Here is an 18,154-nt window from a genome sequence, read left to right as displayed (position 1 = left end):
TATATATATAAATATATACTCAGAAACTAACTAAATCGAAAGCTCTTTCTTTTTTTTGTTGAGAAAAAGTCAATTTTATTAAAATTCATTCAAACAGTACAAAAATTTTAGGTGGTAACCCATTTCAAACATGAAAATTAGAATGAACATAAGCCACTATTGCAATATGGCGGACAACTCTATTATCTTGTCGTTGGGTCTTAAGAGATGTACACATTCTGTCTGAGTTTCAGGAATATCTTGTAGTCTTCTGTAGTGTAGCCAAATGGAAAGTTCAATCTTATGAGATTAAAACTATTAAAGTTATTTTGTTTCCTTCATAAATCCAATTCATTGTTTAAAAAAAGCTTTTGTGTTTAACACAAGCACGTGTTTTAACAATATAATCAAAGAAATTTATTGAAACAGTTTTCGTAATTTTAAAAATTAAAATAAATTTTTGATATTTATTACAATTTGAGTATTAATTTTTTATTTATTTTGAATGTTCAAGCAAATTAAATTATTTATAGATATTTTTTAAAAAATAATTAAAACGAATTTTAATTAATAATAAAAAGAGAAAGAGAATGTATTACGTGTGTTTCATATTTTTCTCATATAAATATTTTTTTTTTATCTCTCATGGACAATAACATGTTCGTATATTTTATATATTTGTATGAAAAACAATAATTAATAGAGAAAATAGATTGATTATTAAAATATTTTTAAAATTTTCATAATTAATTTATTTAACTTCAATAAAATACTATATATTATTTATTTTTGTTTTATTTAAATATTTAAGTTTATAAAACATATAATTTTAGGAAAAATTCTTGCACTCCACTCCCTCCGCCCCGACCCTGTAAATTCATTGTTTCGAGGGTGCCGCTCCATCAAAAGCAACAAACAACAAACAACCCAGTAGTTTTGCTCCGCTAACAAGAAGAATTTCAAAAAGTTTTATTTACGAACATGGAAATTTCTCCTCTATAATTTCTGTTCAACTCTGGAGCATAGACAAGAAGAAGAATTTGAAAAACCGAAAACTATGGTGTGGGGACTCTTTCCCGTCGATCCTCTTTCAGGCATCTCTTTAAATTTACTTCTTCTTCTTCTCTTCAATCTATCTGTTATATGTGTGGCTGTTCTCAAATCCTGTATGTTTTAGCCAGTGTTACTCAATGTTTAATTTATATGGTAATACTGCGTAGAGAAATGTATTCATGGTCTTTGTATGTTTTTTTTTTTTTATTGTTGGGTTTTATTTTTTAGGTTTCGTTTTTTGGTTGATTCTTCAAGTGTTGAGGGTGAATAAGATTAAAAAAGACAGTATTTTTGTTTGATTGCTGAGAAAGTTACTTTATCTACTGGGAAAGTTCCTTCAGTTTACTGAAAATTGGTGTGACTGTTATCTAAATTTGAATTTTGAAGCTTCTTGCGACGTAACTAATTTTTCTTTTCTGGATTAGCCATCAAGTAATTTTCAACTCCAATGAGCAGACAGAGTATACTATGTTTATTCATTTTCCCTTTTTCTTCTTATCCTTATTTCTTTTATAATATAAATTTACTCAAATGTTCGTTGATATGTATTACAGGTGAAGATAAGTACTACATTTTTGCAAAGGGCATTTTCAAAGTGGGTCGAAAAGGTGTGTTATAATAGCCTGTATTACATTTCCTTCTAATATACTTTGCTAAGTTGTTTACTGGTTTTATATTGAACTGTATACGACATTTTTCTATTTGGAAATATGTTGAAGGGGTCGATATTCATTTGCATCGACGCTTGTCTAGGTTTTTTCATATTTGGTTAATGTGCTGTGAAACCTTATGGGGGTGACATTTAAGGTTTATATTTGTCTAATATTGTTCTCATTTTGGGATGGAGTGTTATGTCTTGAAATTTTCATCTTGATGGCCACAATAAAATTGTGCATGACACATTTCTAAAGTGGTAGTGTTTCAAACAACACTATTAGGAAATGTGTTGTGTATAGTCCGTAAGGTAAAGAGTATATTAGTAGTATAGCAATCTCATGTAATTAAGTGAATTCCTTTTATTTTTCATATAAACCTGTATATATAGCATCTTACTATTCAATAAAGGTCATATTATATTCTCTGCATGATATTAGAGCTCGAGGCGATAATCTCCCTCATACTTCTTATTTGGCCTTACTTGCCCTAAGCATTATTTTGAAAGATGTCAGAGGTTACGTTTCAATCTATCGGGGCAAACTTCCCATTGGGAAATTCAGCACAAAGCAACAGAAAATTTCAGCCAATCTAGGCTGCATATTGCTTCAATGGTAAAGATTACTTGAGTTGGTTATAATTGATCTGGATTACCCGAAAGAGCAGAGGAAAGCTAAGTCATATCTTAGGCATTGAACCAAAGCTGAGAGATCGCACTTTTGATGCTTGGGATGAGAAAGATTTGATGATTATGGTCTGATTTTATAACTCTATGACATTGGAGATTAGTAAAATAGTTATGTGTCTGCTTACAACAAAGGAGATTTGAGATTTAATCCGAGAAACCTGTTCCAAAGGAAAAGATGTAGCTCACATATATGACCTAATCGTAAAAGCTTGGACAACTAGATATGGTAACTAGAAAGTCACATAATATGCCAACTTTTTAGAAGACTTAGGACAAGAACTTTACCAATATCATAGTATCACTCTGAGAAGCAGCAAAGATACAACAGTCTTGAAAAAAATGATTGAGAAATACAAAGTGTACTAATTTATGGTAGGATTGAGTGAAGAATATGATAGGTGAGAGTTCAGATCATAGAAAAAAAAAAGAAATGGTTATATCTGAAGGAGGTGATATCCTTAATTTAGCCCAAAGAAAAGTAGAAGATGAGTTATGCTTGAATTATGCATCATTGAGAGCTTCGCAATAGTAGCTAAAGGCTCCAAACCATGCCAGCTAGTGAAGAAACCAAATTATAGTGAGACCTTCGCTGCCCACGAGGAACATGGAAAAACTCTGGTGTACCTTTTGCAAGAAACCGAGCACACTAGAGAAAGAGTTAGAAACTTCATGGAAAGCCAACCGCCCCTAGCAAGGATTAGGGATAGAAGAAGAGTCAGGATCAAACAGGTAGAAATTGAGCGCTTGCGGACCTGACTCGAGTAACTTGAAAACCATAAAGGTAAATGTCTCCTAGCACATTCAGGTATGGATTTTATTCCTCATAGTTCAAACGCCTCAGATAAATCTTTTGCCTTGTCATTAATCTTGGACTCTGGAGCTACCGGCCACATAACCAACTCCTCTAAGTTGTTTAACACTTATACTTCATGTCTCAGTAATAGAAAAATTGCCATTGACCAAAGTAGTAGGAATTAGAATCATAAACCTTAATCTTTTTACCTACCTCACTTATAGGTTGTTATCTAGTACCTAAACTGTGCACCACTCTTATATCAGTAACCAAATTATCTCATGACTTCAATTGCAAAGTGATTTTTTTGCATTCTTTTTGTGAGTTTCTGGACCAGAAATTGGAAAGAATAACTGGACATGCTAAAGCTCGGGATGGATTATACTGCCAGTACATTAGATAAGTTATAGTTGTACCACAAGAGACTAGGACACCATTCTTTCTCCATATTTAAAGTCATGTTTCCCTCCTTATTTTCTAATTATAGTAATAAAATTTTTACACTACAATGTATATAAATTAGCAAAACACTGACATGATGTTTTGGATTTTTATAATATTCCTAGTATCTTTGGGTCATAGTGGTTTGTTTCTTTCATTGATGATTGTACTTGGTTTACTCGGCTTTTCCTATTGAAATCTAAAATTGAACTCAGTCGTGTTATTTCCTAGTTCCATACTATGATTATAACATAATTTGGAGTAATGTTAAATGTTTTAAAATTGATAGTGTTCGAGATTGAGGGGGAGTTTCGGGAAGTATATTTTGTATAGTAAATAGGGTAAATGATATATTAGTAATATACCCTTCTCGTGTATTTAAGTGGCTTTCCTTTATTGTTCATATAAACCTGTGTATATAGGGCCCTATTATTCAATAAAATTCATACTTCATTCTCCACAAATACTACTTGTGAAGAAGATTATAGGAAACATCATGGTAGACCTTAACTGTCAAATATTTGAAAATCTAGAAAAACTTGATTAGCATAGTTCATGGATTCCTCCCTAATCCTTACTCGTGGGGCATCTGTATATGTGATGGATCTTCTTTAACGTGTCATTCAATATTCTTGAGAAACTACCAAGATTATTGAATCATGATTAAGCATTAGCCTCGAAGTTTGAGTCTGATTGTCAAGAAATCTTTCCACATCACTGTTTGGTTTACCTCAATCTCAATCTTATTTATCTGAAGCAATGTCTTCCACTTGAAATTCTAACATATTTTTCTTGGGCTGAACAAGTCTCATCCCTTCCATTTGGTAATAATTGTTTTCCCAAAGATGGTCATGCAAACTTCAAATATAATAAGCAAATAAAACTTAATAAAACGTGTTTGCAAGTGGACTATTAATTTTGGAGTAAGTAATTGATCAATGAATATCGATTTTGATGTTCTCTCTCACATACACTCGCATGTGCACTCATGGTAACACTCAAAGCACATGCTAAAATTGTTAATATGTTATTTTGATAGACGGAATTTTGGTTTCTATATTGTTGGTGTTATGTTGGTTGTCACTAGATCAATTGTCAAGGGGTTTCGAAATTTCAACAAAAAGCTATTAGATATTTTGTATGATTTGAAACAAAAGAAGTAGGGGAGAATTTTATCTAGTGAAAGAAGCAGGATATACACTTTTATGTTTTGGTTCAATAAATAATGAAGGGGCATTTATAGATATAGGATAATGTTTATCTCGTGAATGGTTTCTCCTTGTACTTGGTGATAACTCCATGGTTGTGAAACAAAATTTTCTTTATAAAAAAAGTTGTGGATGTAAAGATAGCTATGATATATCATGGTAGGTGGTTTTCTGACTTCATTTTGTACTTGTAGGTTGTGACATAATTATCAAAAAGGACAAGGGAGTATCTCGAATTCATGCCGATATTATTGTTGATGCCATGACTTCCTTGAATCCTCTAGCAAATAAATCTTCTAAAGTGTCCTCGAATGTCCGAATCAAGGATGAGTCAAAGTATGGAACATTTGTTACATCAGAATTTGGAACCAAAGAAAAGGTTAATGAGCTCCCGAATAAGGAAAAAGTTTTGAAAGATGGAGACATGATTACATTTGGAACTATTAATGCAAACTACAGGTAATTTCTGGGTGTTTCTTTTGTCTACAAGTTTGGTGAAACATCTTTTTTGGATCCCACACCACTTCCTTGGATTTACCACTAAGAGGAAGACCTAGGTATTTAATTGGAAGATTCTCACTTCTGCACCCCAAAGTGGTAGCTAATTCTTTATCCTCCCTAGTACCACGAATGCGGACTAACTCAGATTTTACCAAATTAATTTTTGAGGCCGAAACAACTTGAAAGCACAACAGCACACATCTAATATTAAGAAGATCCCTTGGACTTCGTCTATAAAATAAAAGAGTATCATCAGCAAAGGAAAAATGAGTCATCTCCACCTCCTCACTTGCCTTCCCCACCTTACGACCATTGAAAAGGTTTTGCTCTCTGGCTTTGACGAGCATTCCATTGGGGCCTGCTGTAACAGTGATAAATAACAACTGAAATAGTGTGTCCCCTTATCTTAGTAAGCCCCCTGAATGCTTTCGGAAAAGAAGAAGCACTACTGATAATCCATCCCCGCCATTTATCTCTAATACCCGTTTTTTCATGTAAAGTAAGAATTTCAGTCAACATGGTCGTATGCCTTCTCCATATCCTATGTGTAGAGCACCCCATCCTTCCCTTAAGCAAATAAATTAGAATCTTGTCAGCTAGCCGCATCAAGTATTTGTCTCTTGCTCGCAAAAGCATGTTGACCGTCACTCACCACTTTGGTTGATCAATGTTTCCAATTTCTCCCCGAGAATGGATTCCTTATCATCTCCTCTAGTGGTCCTTAGGATTAGGATCAGTCCTTAACCTCCTCAAGTTGGTTGGGTGTTGATGGTTCAATTGCAGAGGAGTTTTGGCTTGCGAAGGTCTCTGAATGGATAAAATGAGAATGAAATTAGTCTCTTTTATTCCTTTGACCATATTTTAGGTTATAAGGGAAGAAAATAATAGAAGAAATTTTGACAACACTTGCTCTCCTTTAAAAAATCATTGGTTCCAAGCCATACATTTTCTCCATTTGATCATCCATTTATTGGTGGAGAAGATCTTGGGAACCTCATAGATATTTTATCAAATAATTTTTTTGTAAAGGCTGTGTGTACATGGGCAGCATCCTCTTAGTGCTTTACGAATAATACTCCTTTTTTTTTTCAAACCAAGCCTATGTCTGTTCTGTTTGTTCCAGTGGGAGGACAATGCTTATCCGAGAAAAAGAAAGGATTGCTCAAAAAGCAAGGATAAAAAGGCAAGGTTTGTCAAAAAATTGGAAAAGAAACACAAAGGAGAAAGGATAAAGAGAGAGATAAAAACACATAATTTTTTTGCTTTTACCTAATTGCATGCTTATCTACCTACTCGTCTTCTCTATGAATAAGTTTTCCTTAGGTGTAAAAGCTGCATTGCGTTTCTTCTACTTTGTTTCAAGTGGCTTACATGTGTGTTTAACAAGTTAGCCCTGCAAAACGGGATGATTCACAATGTTGCTTTAGATTAATGCTTAATGTAAATTTCCTGCCTTGTTTTGGTTTGAATATAATCATGCTCTCTTCTAATTAAAAGTTAGCAGGTTTTGTTTTGTCCCATTCATATTTTTCATCTGCTGTTCGGACCAGTCTCAGAAGAATCATTCAGTTCAAGATAAAATTTCTTCAATTGGTTAGTGAGAAATTCCTTCTTTAACTAGCAATTTCTTGTATGTATTTTCTGCATGTTAAATAAGTAGCTTCTTTTAAATTCACCTGACTGCTGTTCTTCTTGCTTCTACATTGTGCTACCTAGAACATTACCTGTCATTTATGAGTATTGCAAATTGTACGCAAAGCTGCTAGTGGCCGTCACACTTGCAATGGACTTCAGTTTAAGAGGCCAAATCTGAAAGCTAAATGGATGTTTGGGAATTATCTTTTAATCTACTGGAGAGCAAGTAAAACTACAGGAAAATGAAGCTAAGACTACAAGTGGCATTTGTAATGGTCATTATGTGTTTTAGAGTATGAGGAATTCCTTCTAGGAAGTACTCACACCAACATAATATATTGTCTCAGATTTCGAATTTGACCTCATTTAAGAATATATTACGATTCTTCTTATCGGAAAGAAGAAGGTACTTCTCCCTGTTTGTTTAAAGAAAAAGGCAGTTTGATTGAGCAACTGCATGATCTGAGTGACTTATATATTTTTTCTGATTTTGATATGGCTTCAAATTTGCGAAAAATGTGATAGCTTTTCTTCAATTCACATGTCAAAAACCAAGTCAGTAAGATATTATCCTGCTCATGCCGCCAGTGCAATTTTAGTTAGCAGTTTTGGTCAGATGAGTAGAGGGTTTTGCTGGATCTAAGAATGTCATTCTTAGTAGTTGGACAATAACAAACATGAAGTAACTACAATAGTAATTAGTAAAATGCATTTTCTGATGTATCATTACTTTAATCAACCAAAACTGCTAACTTATTGATCAAATGTTGCTCCAAACTTATTGATCATGGTTTTTATGCACTAAGAAAACTTATTTGGTCATGGTTTTATGCACTAAGAAAATAATAAAAGAAGAGAGGATCCACCTACTTTATGGCTTTTATTTTTTGGATTCAGGGCCTTCTGATATTTATAATCCTCAATCCTTTTGTTGCTGATTTTAGAAATATTTTTGATAGTTTTTTGAGGGGATTGGCTGGATCCCAGCATTCTGTCTATTACCTAGAAGTTCATGTACAATTTTGATAATATGATACATCTAGCAGTTAACAACAAATTCTGTTTTTTTCTCAGCCTTTTGGCTAAGATCAAGTGTAATATCCGTTCTTATCAATTTAATAACAACAAATTCCATTTTATCGCAGGTGCTTCTGTTACTTCTATGCTGAGCCAAGAGTGCACCCATGTGCTTGTCGACCAAAACATGCTAGTTGACATGGATCTAGTTAATGCTATTGTGGCTAAGAAACCTTTGGTTCAAACCAGTTGGCTGGAGGTAGTCAAATATTACTATCCTGTACTCTTTTTCTTTGGACTATAATTACATCGTGGACTTTAAAATATTGAAGTTATTGCCTTCCTCCATAAGACTTGTGATTGTAGCTTTGACAAAATTATTTATTTTTTTTCACTAATAAACGTTAGGAGTAATTGTGGGTTCTTGTAATAAGTTTCTCGTAACAAATTCCTTGATATAGTTTTTTGAAATAAAAATGAGTATCTCTAGTGGTCATTTTAACAAAGCCTGTACAACAAAGAAGCCTTGTCAATTTTTTTTTTTAGAAAAAAGTTGTAATTGGTGAAATTCATTTTTTTTTATTTGTTATGGTGTTAAAGAGATGTAAGTCTGTAAACTTGGCCAGTATGTATGCCCTAAATCCCAGAAAATTAGCAATAATAAACAATGATTTTTTCAGACTTTTTTTCCCTCCTAGTAGAAAAAGTCAATAATTCATTTTTTTTGCACTCTTGAGTTGTTTGGATCTATGGCATAACATATAGACTTTTTTCATGATGGCACCATTTATGGTGGATGGGTTTCATGCAGGTAGCCATTTATAGGGGTTCTTACTGTCTTTGTTTCATGTTTCTTGACTGATTCATGAATATGTTGATTCATCTCAGTTTAATTAATTGTAGTTCAATTATATGATGATTCTAGAGCATGTTTTATTTCCCTCAATTCAAAAATATACTTCTCAATCAAATAGAAGGTATATGTATTTGTCTTCTGTGCAGCTACTTATTGCTGCATTTTCATTTAGTTTATGACAGGGCAAAGGATTGGCACTGAAATTCCTAGCTGCAGTGGGTAAGTATGATTTTCATTTTTTTTTCTCTGCCAGGCCAAGTTTTATGGCCCCTGGATTATAGAGCGTGAAGAAAAGTTTTCTCCAAGTTGATAGAAGCTTTTTCACCTTGTCGTTCCCTCTTGCCTCAGCTATACTCCGTCAGTAACAGTAGGAGGAGTATCAGTTAAAGTTGCAGATGCAAAGGCTCGTGGAAACTGTTTGGAAGGATACACATTTTTGTTAGAGTCAAGATGCACGGTAATATTTTGGTTATACAAAGGTTTGAGTATTTGCTCTCCAGAGCTAGCTTCACTAACTAGTCAATCCTGGCAGTAAATCCCTATGCATTTCTTTCTTTTTTATATATTTTATCTAGGAGTTTTTTGATGCTGAATCTGCACTAATACACACCTAAACACAATTGTCCTGCTTGTAAAAGACATTTAACACGGGAACTGCCTGTCATATAAATTGCCTTACCTTTGCAGGGGCATAATGCACAAATTATTTTATTCCCCTTTTCAAAATCTAATTAATGCTCAAAAGCGTGCCTTTATTGGTAGATTTAAAGTGAATACTACAGATGTACATCCATATATTTATTTACTGTTTTATTTTGGGTCTTGATGCAGTACAAATTTGGAGACAGATTCCGTTTTTTACTGGAAGTTGGTGGTGGAAAGACTCTATCCACTGAGGAATTTAGTTCCAATAGCCAGGTATATACTGAAATTCTAGCTTGTTTCTGTGTTAAAGTAGAGATCTTGAAGTGAGAATTTCCCCATTAATTCAAGATTTTAGAAAATTGGGCCCCTGAGAAATTCTTTTATACTTACTCTTTCTCTTTGAAAATGTAACCAAATTGTTAAACGTCAGAATCAATGTGGTTCTTTTATTTTCCCATGCATTTAATTTTGCCCTTTAGGTCATCTATTTCCTCCCCCTTTTCCCATATTATGGTATAGGCTTATGGATGAGACTCTGAAATTGTTGAGAAATGTTATCTTATTTTGACTCTCTCTTGTCATCATGTGATAACATTTTGCAATTCTTTTTCCTGCAATTGTCTCATGGTAATCTAAATCTTTTGAGTGTCTTATGACTGCAAGTCTGGGGAACCTTTATGTACTCATCATGTTTTTAATATATTTTAAAGTTTCTGGTTGTTTTTCTGGGTTTTTGAGTATGAACTGAAAGAATGACTATACTTGTGGAGACATGCCTATTACAAAGTTCTAATGTTGCATTTGAAGCTTTTGTATACTAGCTGCATCATCTTGGTGCACATTAATACTAGATACTTATTTTTTAAAAAACATTGCATTTAAGCTGTTATAGAAGCTAATATGATTTGTTATTAATTATTTTAGGACTCAGAGTATGGAGAGATGACTCGTGTAGTGTACGTCATATCGAAAGGATCAGCGAACAAGTTTGATTGTGTCAACAAACTCAGTTCATTATCTAGGGTGAATGAGATGGATTTAATATGTGCTGTCTTATCTGGAAATCTGGATCCTTCTGTCTTGATATCACCATGTGGTAGGTATTGGCATGCTGATAAAGTAAGTTTATTTGCTGTCTACTGACTCTCGTCGTACTATCTGCAGAGGGGTTATTTTAATTTAATCTTTCTGATGAACTCCTTACAGCTGAACTTTTTTCTAGTTAGTGTTTATTTACATTATTGTCAGTTCAAATACAGTTGTCTATTACTTCCATCCTTTTTGTCGTTTCCTAATCCTAAAATCATGGACTAGAAAAGAAAATTACTAAAATCCCACATCATTCCTACCACATTAATTCCTATCTTCCTCCAAACAAATGACATTTTTATAAAGCTTGGTGAATACATGATTTAGAAAAGAATAGAGTATCATTCTTTTTTCTGAAATTAATTAATCAGCATAAGAATTTTGTAATGATGCACCATTTTGGTCAAGCATTTGATATCTTTCTGGAGCAGTGCTGGGATGAAAAAACTGATCTTGATATAATTATTAACTGTTTGTAGTGTTTATATCATCATCATGCTCCACGGATGAGACTGTGGTAGCAGAGTCTGATGTGGAAGGAGAAACAGCTGCTTCAGTTCCTGCAACTCATGTGGTTGCCAGCAAAGACACCCCTAGGTCTCCGAGAAAAGCTAGATCTATCGACCCTGAAGCTTCTAGATCAGATGACAAGACTGATATGATTATTGTTAGAGAGAACACCAGTGGTATGGTTGCAATAAGAGATAGAGTTGATGAATCTGGATATGCAAAAGTAGATGATAGTGGTGGTATGGTTGCAAGAAGAGATAGAGTTGATGAATCTGGATATGCAAAAGTAGATGATAGTGGTGGTATGGTAGCAATAAGAGCAAAGTTTGATGAATCTGAGGATGGAAATTTGGATATTATATACAGCCAGGATTTAATTGTTAGAGATTCAAAATTGACTCTCACAGTCAGTTCTATGGCAAATAAGGAAGTTGTAAATTTCAAACGCTTCAGGAAGGTAATAGTCTTTTATCTTTTTCCTCATTGGTTAACATATATTTATGCTTGACAAAATGCAACGTCTAATATTTTGCTAACTCGTTTACATTTTCTGGTTTTTAATTCTGGTTACTGGTACTGTTAAAAGGAAGCCTTTTACTTTTCCTTTTTAAAGAGAACCCAGTTAAATCAAGGCCAACTTTCAAGTGCTTATGGTTAATGTTGCAGATCAGTGGATATCTGTTTTGTAAAGAACCTAATTCTTACATGTCTGAGTAGAACCAGATCTTAATTTGGAATAGGTCTTCTTTCAAAGAAATCTTTTGTAACTATTATTATTATTATTTTATTTTTTTAAGTTGTTTAAATTTATTTAGACATTTTACTATTTTAGTTTTTTCAACTAGATTTCTTTTAAAAACATAGGTAGATTTAAGGACTTAGAATCTTTTAAGTTTTCTCTTTCATAATTTTTCTTGTTAATTGTAACTAATGCATATAAAAAGCCTAGTTGCTGCCAACAAAAGAGAGAATAGATGAAGTAAGATTTGTTTTGCTAGAATTTTATTTGCTGTTATCTTTCTGTATTTGTTCTGATTATTGTTCTATTTCTCCTTATACTTTTTTCACCTTGATTTCTAATTTTCTATAGGCTATCTTTCTTTTTCTATTTTTTTTTTCTAAATATGAGACAAGTTAATTTAAATGTTACTCATCCGGCCTCACAGTCTTATAACAATTTGTGGTGCCATTGCATTCTAAGCATTATGTATATCAACTAAAATATATAATTGCCAATTGTCAGTGCTGTTGCCTTTGAGTACCTTATGTCATCCTAAAATTAATTTTGAGTAATTTTGCTATCTAATTTTTGCGCTAAGTATTGGATCTTGGAGTGCTGCTGTTTATCCTTTCATTCAAAAACTACTCTTTTCTTTCTAAATTATCCGATGAACTGAAATGAGCTTGTAGATGCACACTGAACCTGGGAACAGCTTTGGTAGTCTTATTCCTTTCTCAAAATATCCATACAAGTAAGATACATTTCCACAAGCACAAATTATTTTTCTCTCATATATCCAGAACATCATATGTTAATATTGTCCGCTTTTGCTTGTTGACATCAGAGATTCTGACTATGAAAATGGGACCATGGCTGAATCTGTGAAAGAAGAGAAAAAACGGAAGCAGATGGAAGCTATTGCTGAAGACTTATTTAACAGTGAAAAGGTCAGTGATGGAAGTAATTTTTTTTTTTTTCCGAGACAAGTGGTGCAAGTCAATGTAAGTAACTTGAGATAATTCTTCTAACATATGCTTTCTTTTCAAATTTTTGAAGGGAAGACGGCGTGGTGTAGCTGGCTCCATTCATGGACTTCTTACTCGCAGTTAATTATGGTGAACCAGTCATGTGCTTATATGTTGAAGCTGTGAAATTACATGGTAAAGGCAAGGTTGTTTTTACTATGAAGGCAGGACGATTATGTCGGTAATGATGCATCTCTCATCTTCTTATACTTTAGGAGCCTTGATAGTTTCTTGAAAACCCAAGGCGCTTTTGACTGGGTACCAAGTCCTAAAATTCATGATTGTTGTGGGATTGAATGTTGATGCATAGAGTAATAATGATAGAAAGGCCTCTTTTGCAGGTGAACATCTTGAGCCTAGAACCATTTGCAGCAGGTTGCCAGTTGGTCCAGTTTTGAAGATGTCAAGGATGCCCTTTTGTTCCTCAAGTTCTGTGAGTGTGCGTGTATATATATATATATATACATATATATAATACATATGTATTATTTTGAGGAACTCTTATGTGAAATATTTAGGTAAAGAATTCTGTCAAATAGAATGAAATGTGTTCTTAGAAAGTCGAACTTCAATTAGGAATCGGAACCGAAATGTGATACAAATGATATGAAGATTGGAATGACTTGATTTTTAACTCATGGTGAATTCAGTTTGTAAATCAAAATATGTGAATTGAACCCTAAAGAACTCAAGGAATGGGGAAGGGATGAGGTTAGACACAAATCTAAAATGATATAAAAAAGTATGTTATCATTAAATGACTTTGGACTTGTCAAAGGAGAGAACGGGCCGACTCTTCTCATCTCATCTTTGTCAACGACGCCTACCTAACCCACACCCCATGTCAATGCTCTGAAAATTCTTCTTTTTTCTCCCTCGATTGCTTTCACTCATTCAGTCTATACATATATCTATATCTATATATATATATATATATATATCCAGACTACTCTACAAGAACATGTACGAACCACAGACCTTGAGATATTACAGTTTCATTTCCTTGCGGTACAAGTAATCTTAAAATTTTATAAGTAGCTCCCCTCGCCATAGCCAAAACCAAAAACCTATATAAATCCAAACCTAACATTATACAGATATATGTAAATACCCATTATACGAAGTTCGTAGCCATGTTAATGATGAGAAATGTAGTCAAAACCCTGACCCACTGCACATGGCTTATAATCATGGCCGCCATGTTAACATCCGCACAGCCCACCATCTCGGAATCCAGGCCTCCGGTGCTCGACACTGCCGGAAATCCCCTTGAAGCCGGCGCCGAATACTTCATTCTCCCCAGCCGAAGGTGCGGCGGCGGCCCTTTAGCCCTCGTTAGCCGCAATGAATTATGTCCGCTCTTCGTGGGTCAAGAAAACGACCCGAGTTCACCAAGGTTTCCGGTGGTGTTCAAGCCGTTCGTGGAGGGAGAGAAGGTGGTGAGAGAGTTTAGTGATTTCAGGGTTCAGTTCGCGTCGATCAGCATCTGCATTCAGTCGACTCAGTGGAAGGTGGTGAGTGGGGAGAAGAGGAGATTGATTGGGACTGGAGGAGGGGAAGAAGCTGCATCGTTTTTCAGGATTGAGAAGAATGAATCGGACGGTGGATATAATCTGGGATGGTGTCCGACAGATGTTTGTCCACTTTGCAGGTTTGACTGTGGAAAAGCTGGTGTTTTGATGGAGAAGGAGACGAGGTTGTTGGCGTTGGATGACGTACCTGTTCTTTCTGTCGTATTCAAGAGGGCATGATACTTCATATATATATATATATATATACATATATATATATACTCCATACTATGTACATCTAAAATCACTGCACCCCATTTATACATATATGTATAATTTCACATTGTATGGATAAAATTACATATATACATACACTACAATAATGGGGCGGGAATATTGGTGTATGAAAATATCCTTGTTATAATAAATGTATGTGTCCTATAATCAATTAAATATATATTTTTTATTTAAAAATGTATGATAATATAAAATGTTTTATGCTAAAAAATTATTTAAGAAATTAAATTGGTAGAAAATAATTAATAGATCTTATACATAAACGACAATTAAGAGACAAACGAGCAAAAGGGAGATCTATATATATATATATATATATATATATATATAGACACACACACACACACACACACACATACATATATACACACATATATATACACACGCACACATATATATATATATATACACATCACATCTTTAGAAGACTTATATATATGGATTAGGTACACTATATATATATATATATAATGTTTTTGAATAAAATTCCCACCATGCAATTACTCGAACACAAAAAATTGTGCAACATATATATATATATATATATTCATTAGTTACTCATTTAATTCACATCCTAAAAATTTGTATATATGATAGTTATGCTGCTATAATTTTTTATGCAAATAGAACACTTTTAATATATGTATGTATGTATATATATATATATATATAAGCATTATTGTTTGGACCATGTAAACGTTTTTTTTTTCTTTGACTTAGTGCAGATTTTTGTTGGTTGATATAGCACTATCAAAAGTCTTCAACCTGATTATTATTCTTATTATTACTATTATATAATCTCTCAACATCCTCAAAAAAAAAATAATTAATAATTAATAATAATAAGAGTAAATTATTTAGTTATTAAAATTTGGTATGTGTTATAATTTAATTTTTAAATTGTTACAATTTGATTATTAATATTTTTTATTTATTTCGATCGTCATTTTTTTTTTCTTTTTTTCAATAAAAAAAAGTGAAAATTGTTTAATAATATTTAAATACCTTAAAATATAGTTCAACAGAAAGAAATTTTGCTAATTAATCAAATAAATATTATTAAATATTTAAATATTATCTAATTTTTTAATTAGAAAAATAGAAGAAAACTGGGTATTTAAAATAAATAAAAAATATTAGAAAAATAAATTATATTAAGTTTTAAGTTTTAAAAATTAATTTGATAATTTATAATAATAATAATAAGAGTGGATAAAAGAACAAAGAAGAAGGTGAAATAGTGACGGCATGCATGAGCTCAGTCTCATGTCATTAAAGTCATAGAGGTTAGGTTAGGTTACTTTGAATTTTTTTCATATGAATTTATTCAAAACATATTACATCACACATAATAATTTTATAAAAATGTTTAAATAAATTGAATTTAGAATTAAAATAATATTTTATTCAAACTTCTTTTTATCTTATAAAATTAACTTTGAATTATACTATATATATATATATAATGGGCTTATTATTATATCAAATACTTTTGAGAATAAGGGAAATTAATATATAATTTCACAAGGGGTTTTAAATTGGTATAAGTAAAGAAAAAACAACATTGAGTATTGCCAAAGAAATATATATGTGCATATATCTATATATATATATATATATACACGCACATGTATGTCTCTTCTATTAAAAAAAAAAAAGTAAAGAAATATAGTTAATGATGTCATGAGCTTAAATTAAAAAACAATACAAGAGTTGTTTAAAGTGATAAGTTAAACCTTTAAATAAATTTTAAAGTGAATTTGATTTAAATTATGTGTTTTTATCTATTTTACTTAAAAATTTATCTGTATGTAAAATTTTATATATATATACATGTGTGTGTGTGTGTGTATACAAACACACACATATATATATATATATGCTTATATATAAAACGACAGAGAAACAAATGTGTTATGGGTTAATCTATTGATTGATTGCCAAAAATAAGAAAGGACGAAAGTGGGAACACCCAAAAATATTCTCATTGTTTAGTTTGATCAACAGAAAGAACAAAAAGTAAGAGTCTCTAGAAAAAGTCAAATAAGGGAACCTTCACCCTTCCAGGCTTTAACGATCTTCCTTCTTCAACATTGATCTGTACACATCAATACGTACACACACACACATATATATATATATACACGCGTACCCACAAACTACTAAAACCATTTCTTATATATACAGCCACAGCAAGAAAGAGAGAGCCTCCATATTCACATCCCCAAGCTGAACACTTCACTTTCTCTGCGAAAAAAAATCGTGAGCTTGAATTTTGTATTGCTTGCTTAGTTATCATCAATGGCGGATCCACAGAGAATCCATCCCATCGACGTGGAAGCAGCGCGTTCGCCGCCACCAACAGCGCCGTTAGTTCCACCGGGGACGACCAAGTCCGATCAACGCGACCAGGGATTCGCAGACCCGACCCATCCTCCTCCTCCCTTCCGACGCACCATCCCACTCTCCCACTCCCATCCGCCAACCAAGAAACGAAGCTGTTGTTGCAGGTGTTTCTGCTGGACATTCTGCCTTCTCCTCCTCCTCATCGTCATTGTCGCCGCTGTCGTCGGAATCCTCTTCTTAGTTTTCCGGCCCAAGCTCCCAAACTACTCCGTCGACAAAATGCAAATATCTCAGTTCAACTTCTCCGGCGCCGACTCCAGCTTATCCGCCACCTTCGACTTAACCATCACCGCTCGTAACCCCAACGAGAAGATCGGGATTTTCTACGAGGGTGGCAGCCATATCAGCGTCTGGTACACGGAGACGAAGCTGTGTGAAGGATCGATGCCGAAGTTCTTCCAGGGTCACCGGAACACCACCGTCCTTAATCTGCCGTTGACGGGAAAAACGCAGAACGCAAACGGGTTGTTGACGGAGTTAGCAGAGCAGCAGCAGCTGACGGGGAATATTCCGTTAAATCTGAAAGTGAATCAGCCGGTGAGGATTAAGCTTGGGAAGTTGAAGACGATGAAGGTGAAATTCTCGGCAAGGTGTAAGCTGCTGGTAGATAGCTTGTCGGCTAATGATAATATTCGTATTCAAAGTAGCAGCTGTAAGTTTAAATTCAGATTATAATTATTTTTAAATATTTTATAATTTTATTATTTTATATATTTTTTGGGGTGTTTTGTAAAAAATAGAGGGTTCTTTATGTGATTTTCTCCTCTATATTATTATTATTTTAATTTTTTTTTTCTTTTCATTTTGATATTATTATATATAATGTACTTGGGCATATTATATTATTACTTTATTTATTTATTTATGTATTTGAGAAATAATAGTACTAACGTGAATTAATTTTTTTGCCATGATAATACTTCAAAATTCCAAGAAATATACATACTAAAGATTTAAAATAATATAATAATTGATTAATTTTAAATCTGACTTTTACTAAATTAAATAAATAAATTACTAAACCTAAACTTAAATCACAACCATCATCAATTAATTTCGTGAGGAACATGTGAGGCCCCAAGTCAAACTTCAAACCAACTATTTCCTATTCTATTTTACGAAAAA

At 33.1% G+C, this 18,154-nt stretch overlaps 3 protein-coding genes and 1 pseudogene across 5 annotated transcripts; all 4 read left to right on the top strand.

Moving 5' to 3' along the window:
• Positions 1-813: 813 nt before the first annotated feature.
• Positions 814-13,449, top strand: NBS1 (nijmegen breakage syndrome 1). Of its 3 annotated transcripts, none has more exons than XM_022036308.2 (14): positions 814-1,039; positions 1,587-1,640; positions 5,011-5,275; positions 6,822-6,910; positions 8,098-8,228; positions 8,998-9,044; positions 9,174-9,282; positions 9,657-9,743; positions 10,395-10,566; positions 11,039-11,526; positions 12,480-12,541; positions 12,635-12,737; positions 12,847-12,996; positions 13,157-13,449. In XM_022036308.2, exons 3-13 carry the CDS (start codon positions 5,079-5,081, stop codon positions 12,898-12,900), a joined length of 1,539 nt encoding a protein of 512 aa, XP_021892000.2. In that variant the 5' UTR covers positions 814-1,039; positions 1,587-1,640; positions 5,011-5,078; the 3' UTR covers positions 12,901-12,996; positions 13,157-13,449. The 3 variants fall into 3 exon arrangements, with proteins under 3 accessions (XP_021892000.2, XP_021891998.2, XP_021891999.2); XM_022036306.2 differs by having other exon boundaries at positions 814-1,073; XM_022036307.2 differs by having other exon boundaries at positions 814-1,073; positions 12,847-13,073.
• On the top strand, positions 8,015-8,179 carry LOC148269086 (U2 spliceosomal RNA; annotated as a pseudogene).
• Positions 13,450-13,771: 322 nt separating the features above from the next.
• LOC110810230 (kunitz type trypsin inhibitor 106-like) lies at positions 13,772-14,800 on the top strand. Its single transcript, XM_022036323.2, has one exon. The coding sequence runs from the start codon at positions 13,949-13,951 to the stop codon at positions 14,564-14,566; it is 618 nt and encodes a 205-aa protein (XP_021892015.2). The 5' UTR covers positions 13,772-13,948; the 3' UTR covers positions 14,567-14,800.
• Positions 14,801-16,770: 1,970 nt separating this feature from the next.
• On the top strand, positions 16,771-17,910 carry LOC148269085 (NDR1/HIN1-like protein 6). Its single transcript, XM_088213811.1, has one exon. It carries the CDS (start codon positions 16,925-16,927, stop codon positions 17,702-17,704), a length of 780 nt encoding a protein of 259 aa, XP_088069937.1. The 5' UTR covers positions 16,771-16,924; the 3' UTR covers positions 17,705-17,910.
• The last annotated feature ends 244 nt before the right edge of the window (positions 17,911-18,154 follow it).

Source organism: Carica papaya, chromosome 1, assembly GCF_054855325.1.
Source record: "Carica papaya isolate Zhongbai chromosome 1, ASM5485532v1, whole genome shotgun sequence".
Taxonomy (NCBI): domain Eukaryota; kingdom Viridiplantae; phylum Streptophyta; class Magnoliopsida; order Brassicales; family Caricaceae; genus Carica; species Carica papaya.
Note: the sequence above shows the minus strand (reverse complement) of the source record. Positions and strands in the feature narration are given on the sequence as shown.

Bases quoted from the DNA above. Each gene is read 5' to 3' on its own strand.
- NBS1 (XM_022036306.2), top strand. From the start codon at position 1,037: ATGGTGTGGGGACTCTTTCCCGTCGATCCTCTTTCAG. The intron at 1,074-1,586 runs GCATCTCTTTAA...TATGTATTACAG, and splicing joins TCCCGTCGATCCTCTTTCAG to GTGAAGATAAGTACTACATT. The intron at 9,045-9,173 runs GTAAGTATGATT...CTCTTGCCTCAG, and splicing joins GAAATTCCTAGCTGCAGTGG to CTATACTCCGTCAGTAACAG.
- LOC110810230 (XM_022036323.2), top strand. From the start codon at position 13,949: ATGTTAATGATGAGAAATGTAGTCAAAACCCTGACCCACTGCACATGG.
- LOC148269085 (XM_088213811.1), top strand. From the start codon at position 16,925: ATGGCGGATCCACAGAGAATCCATCCCATCGACGTGGAAGCAGCGCGT.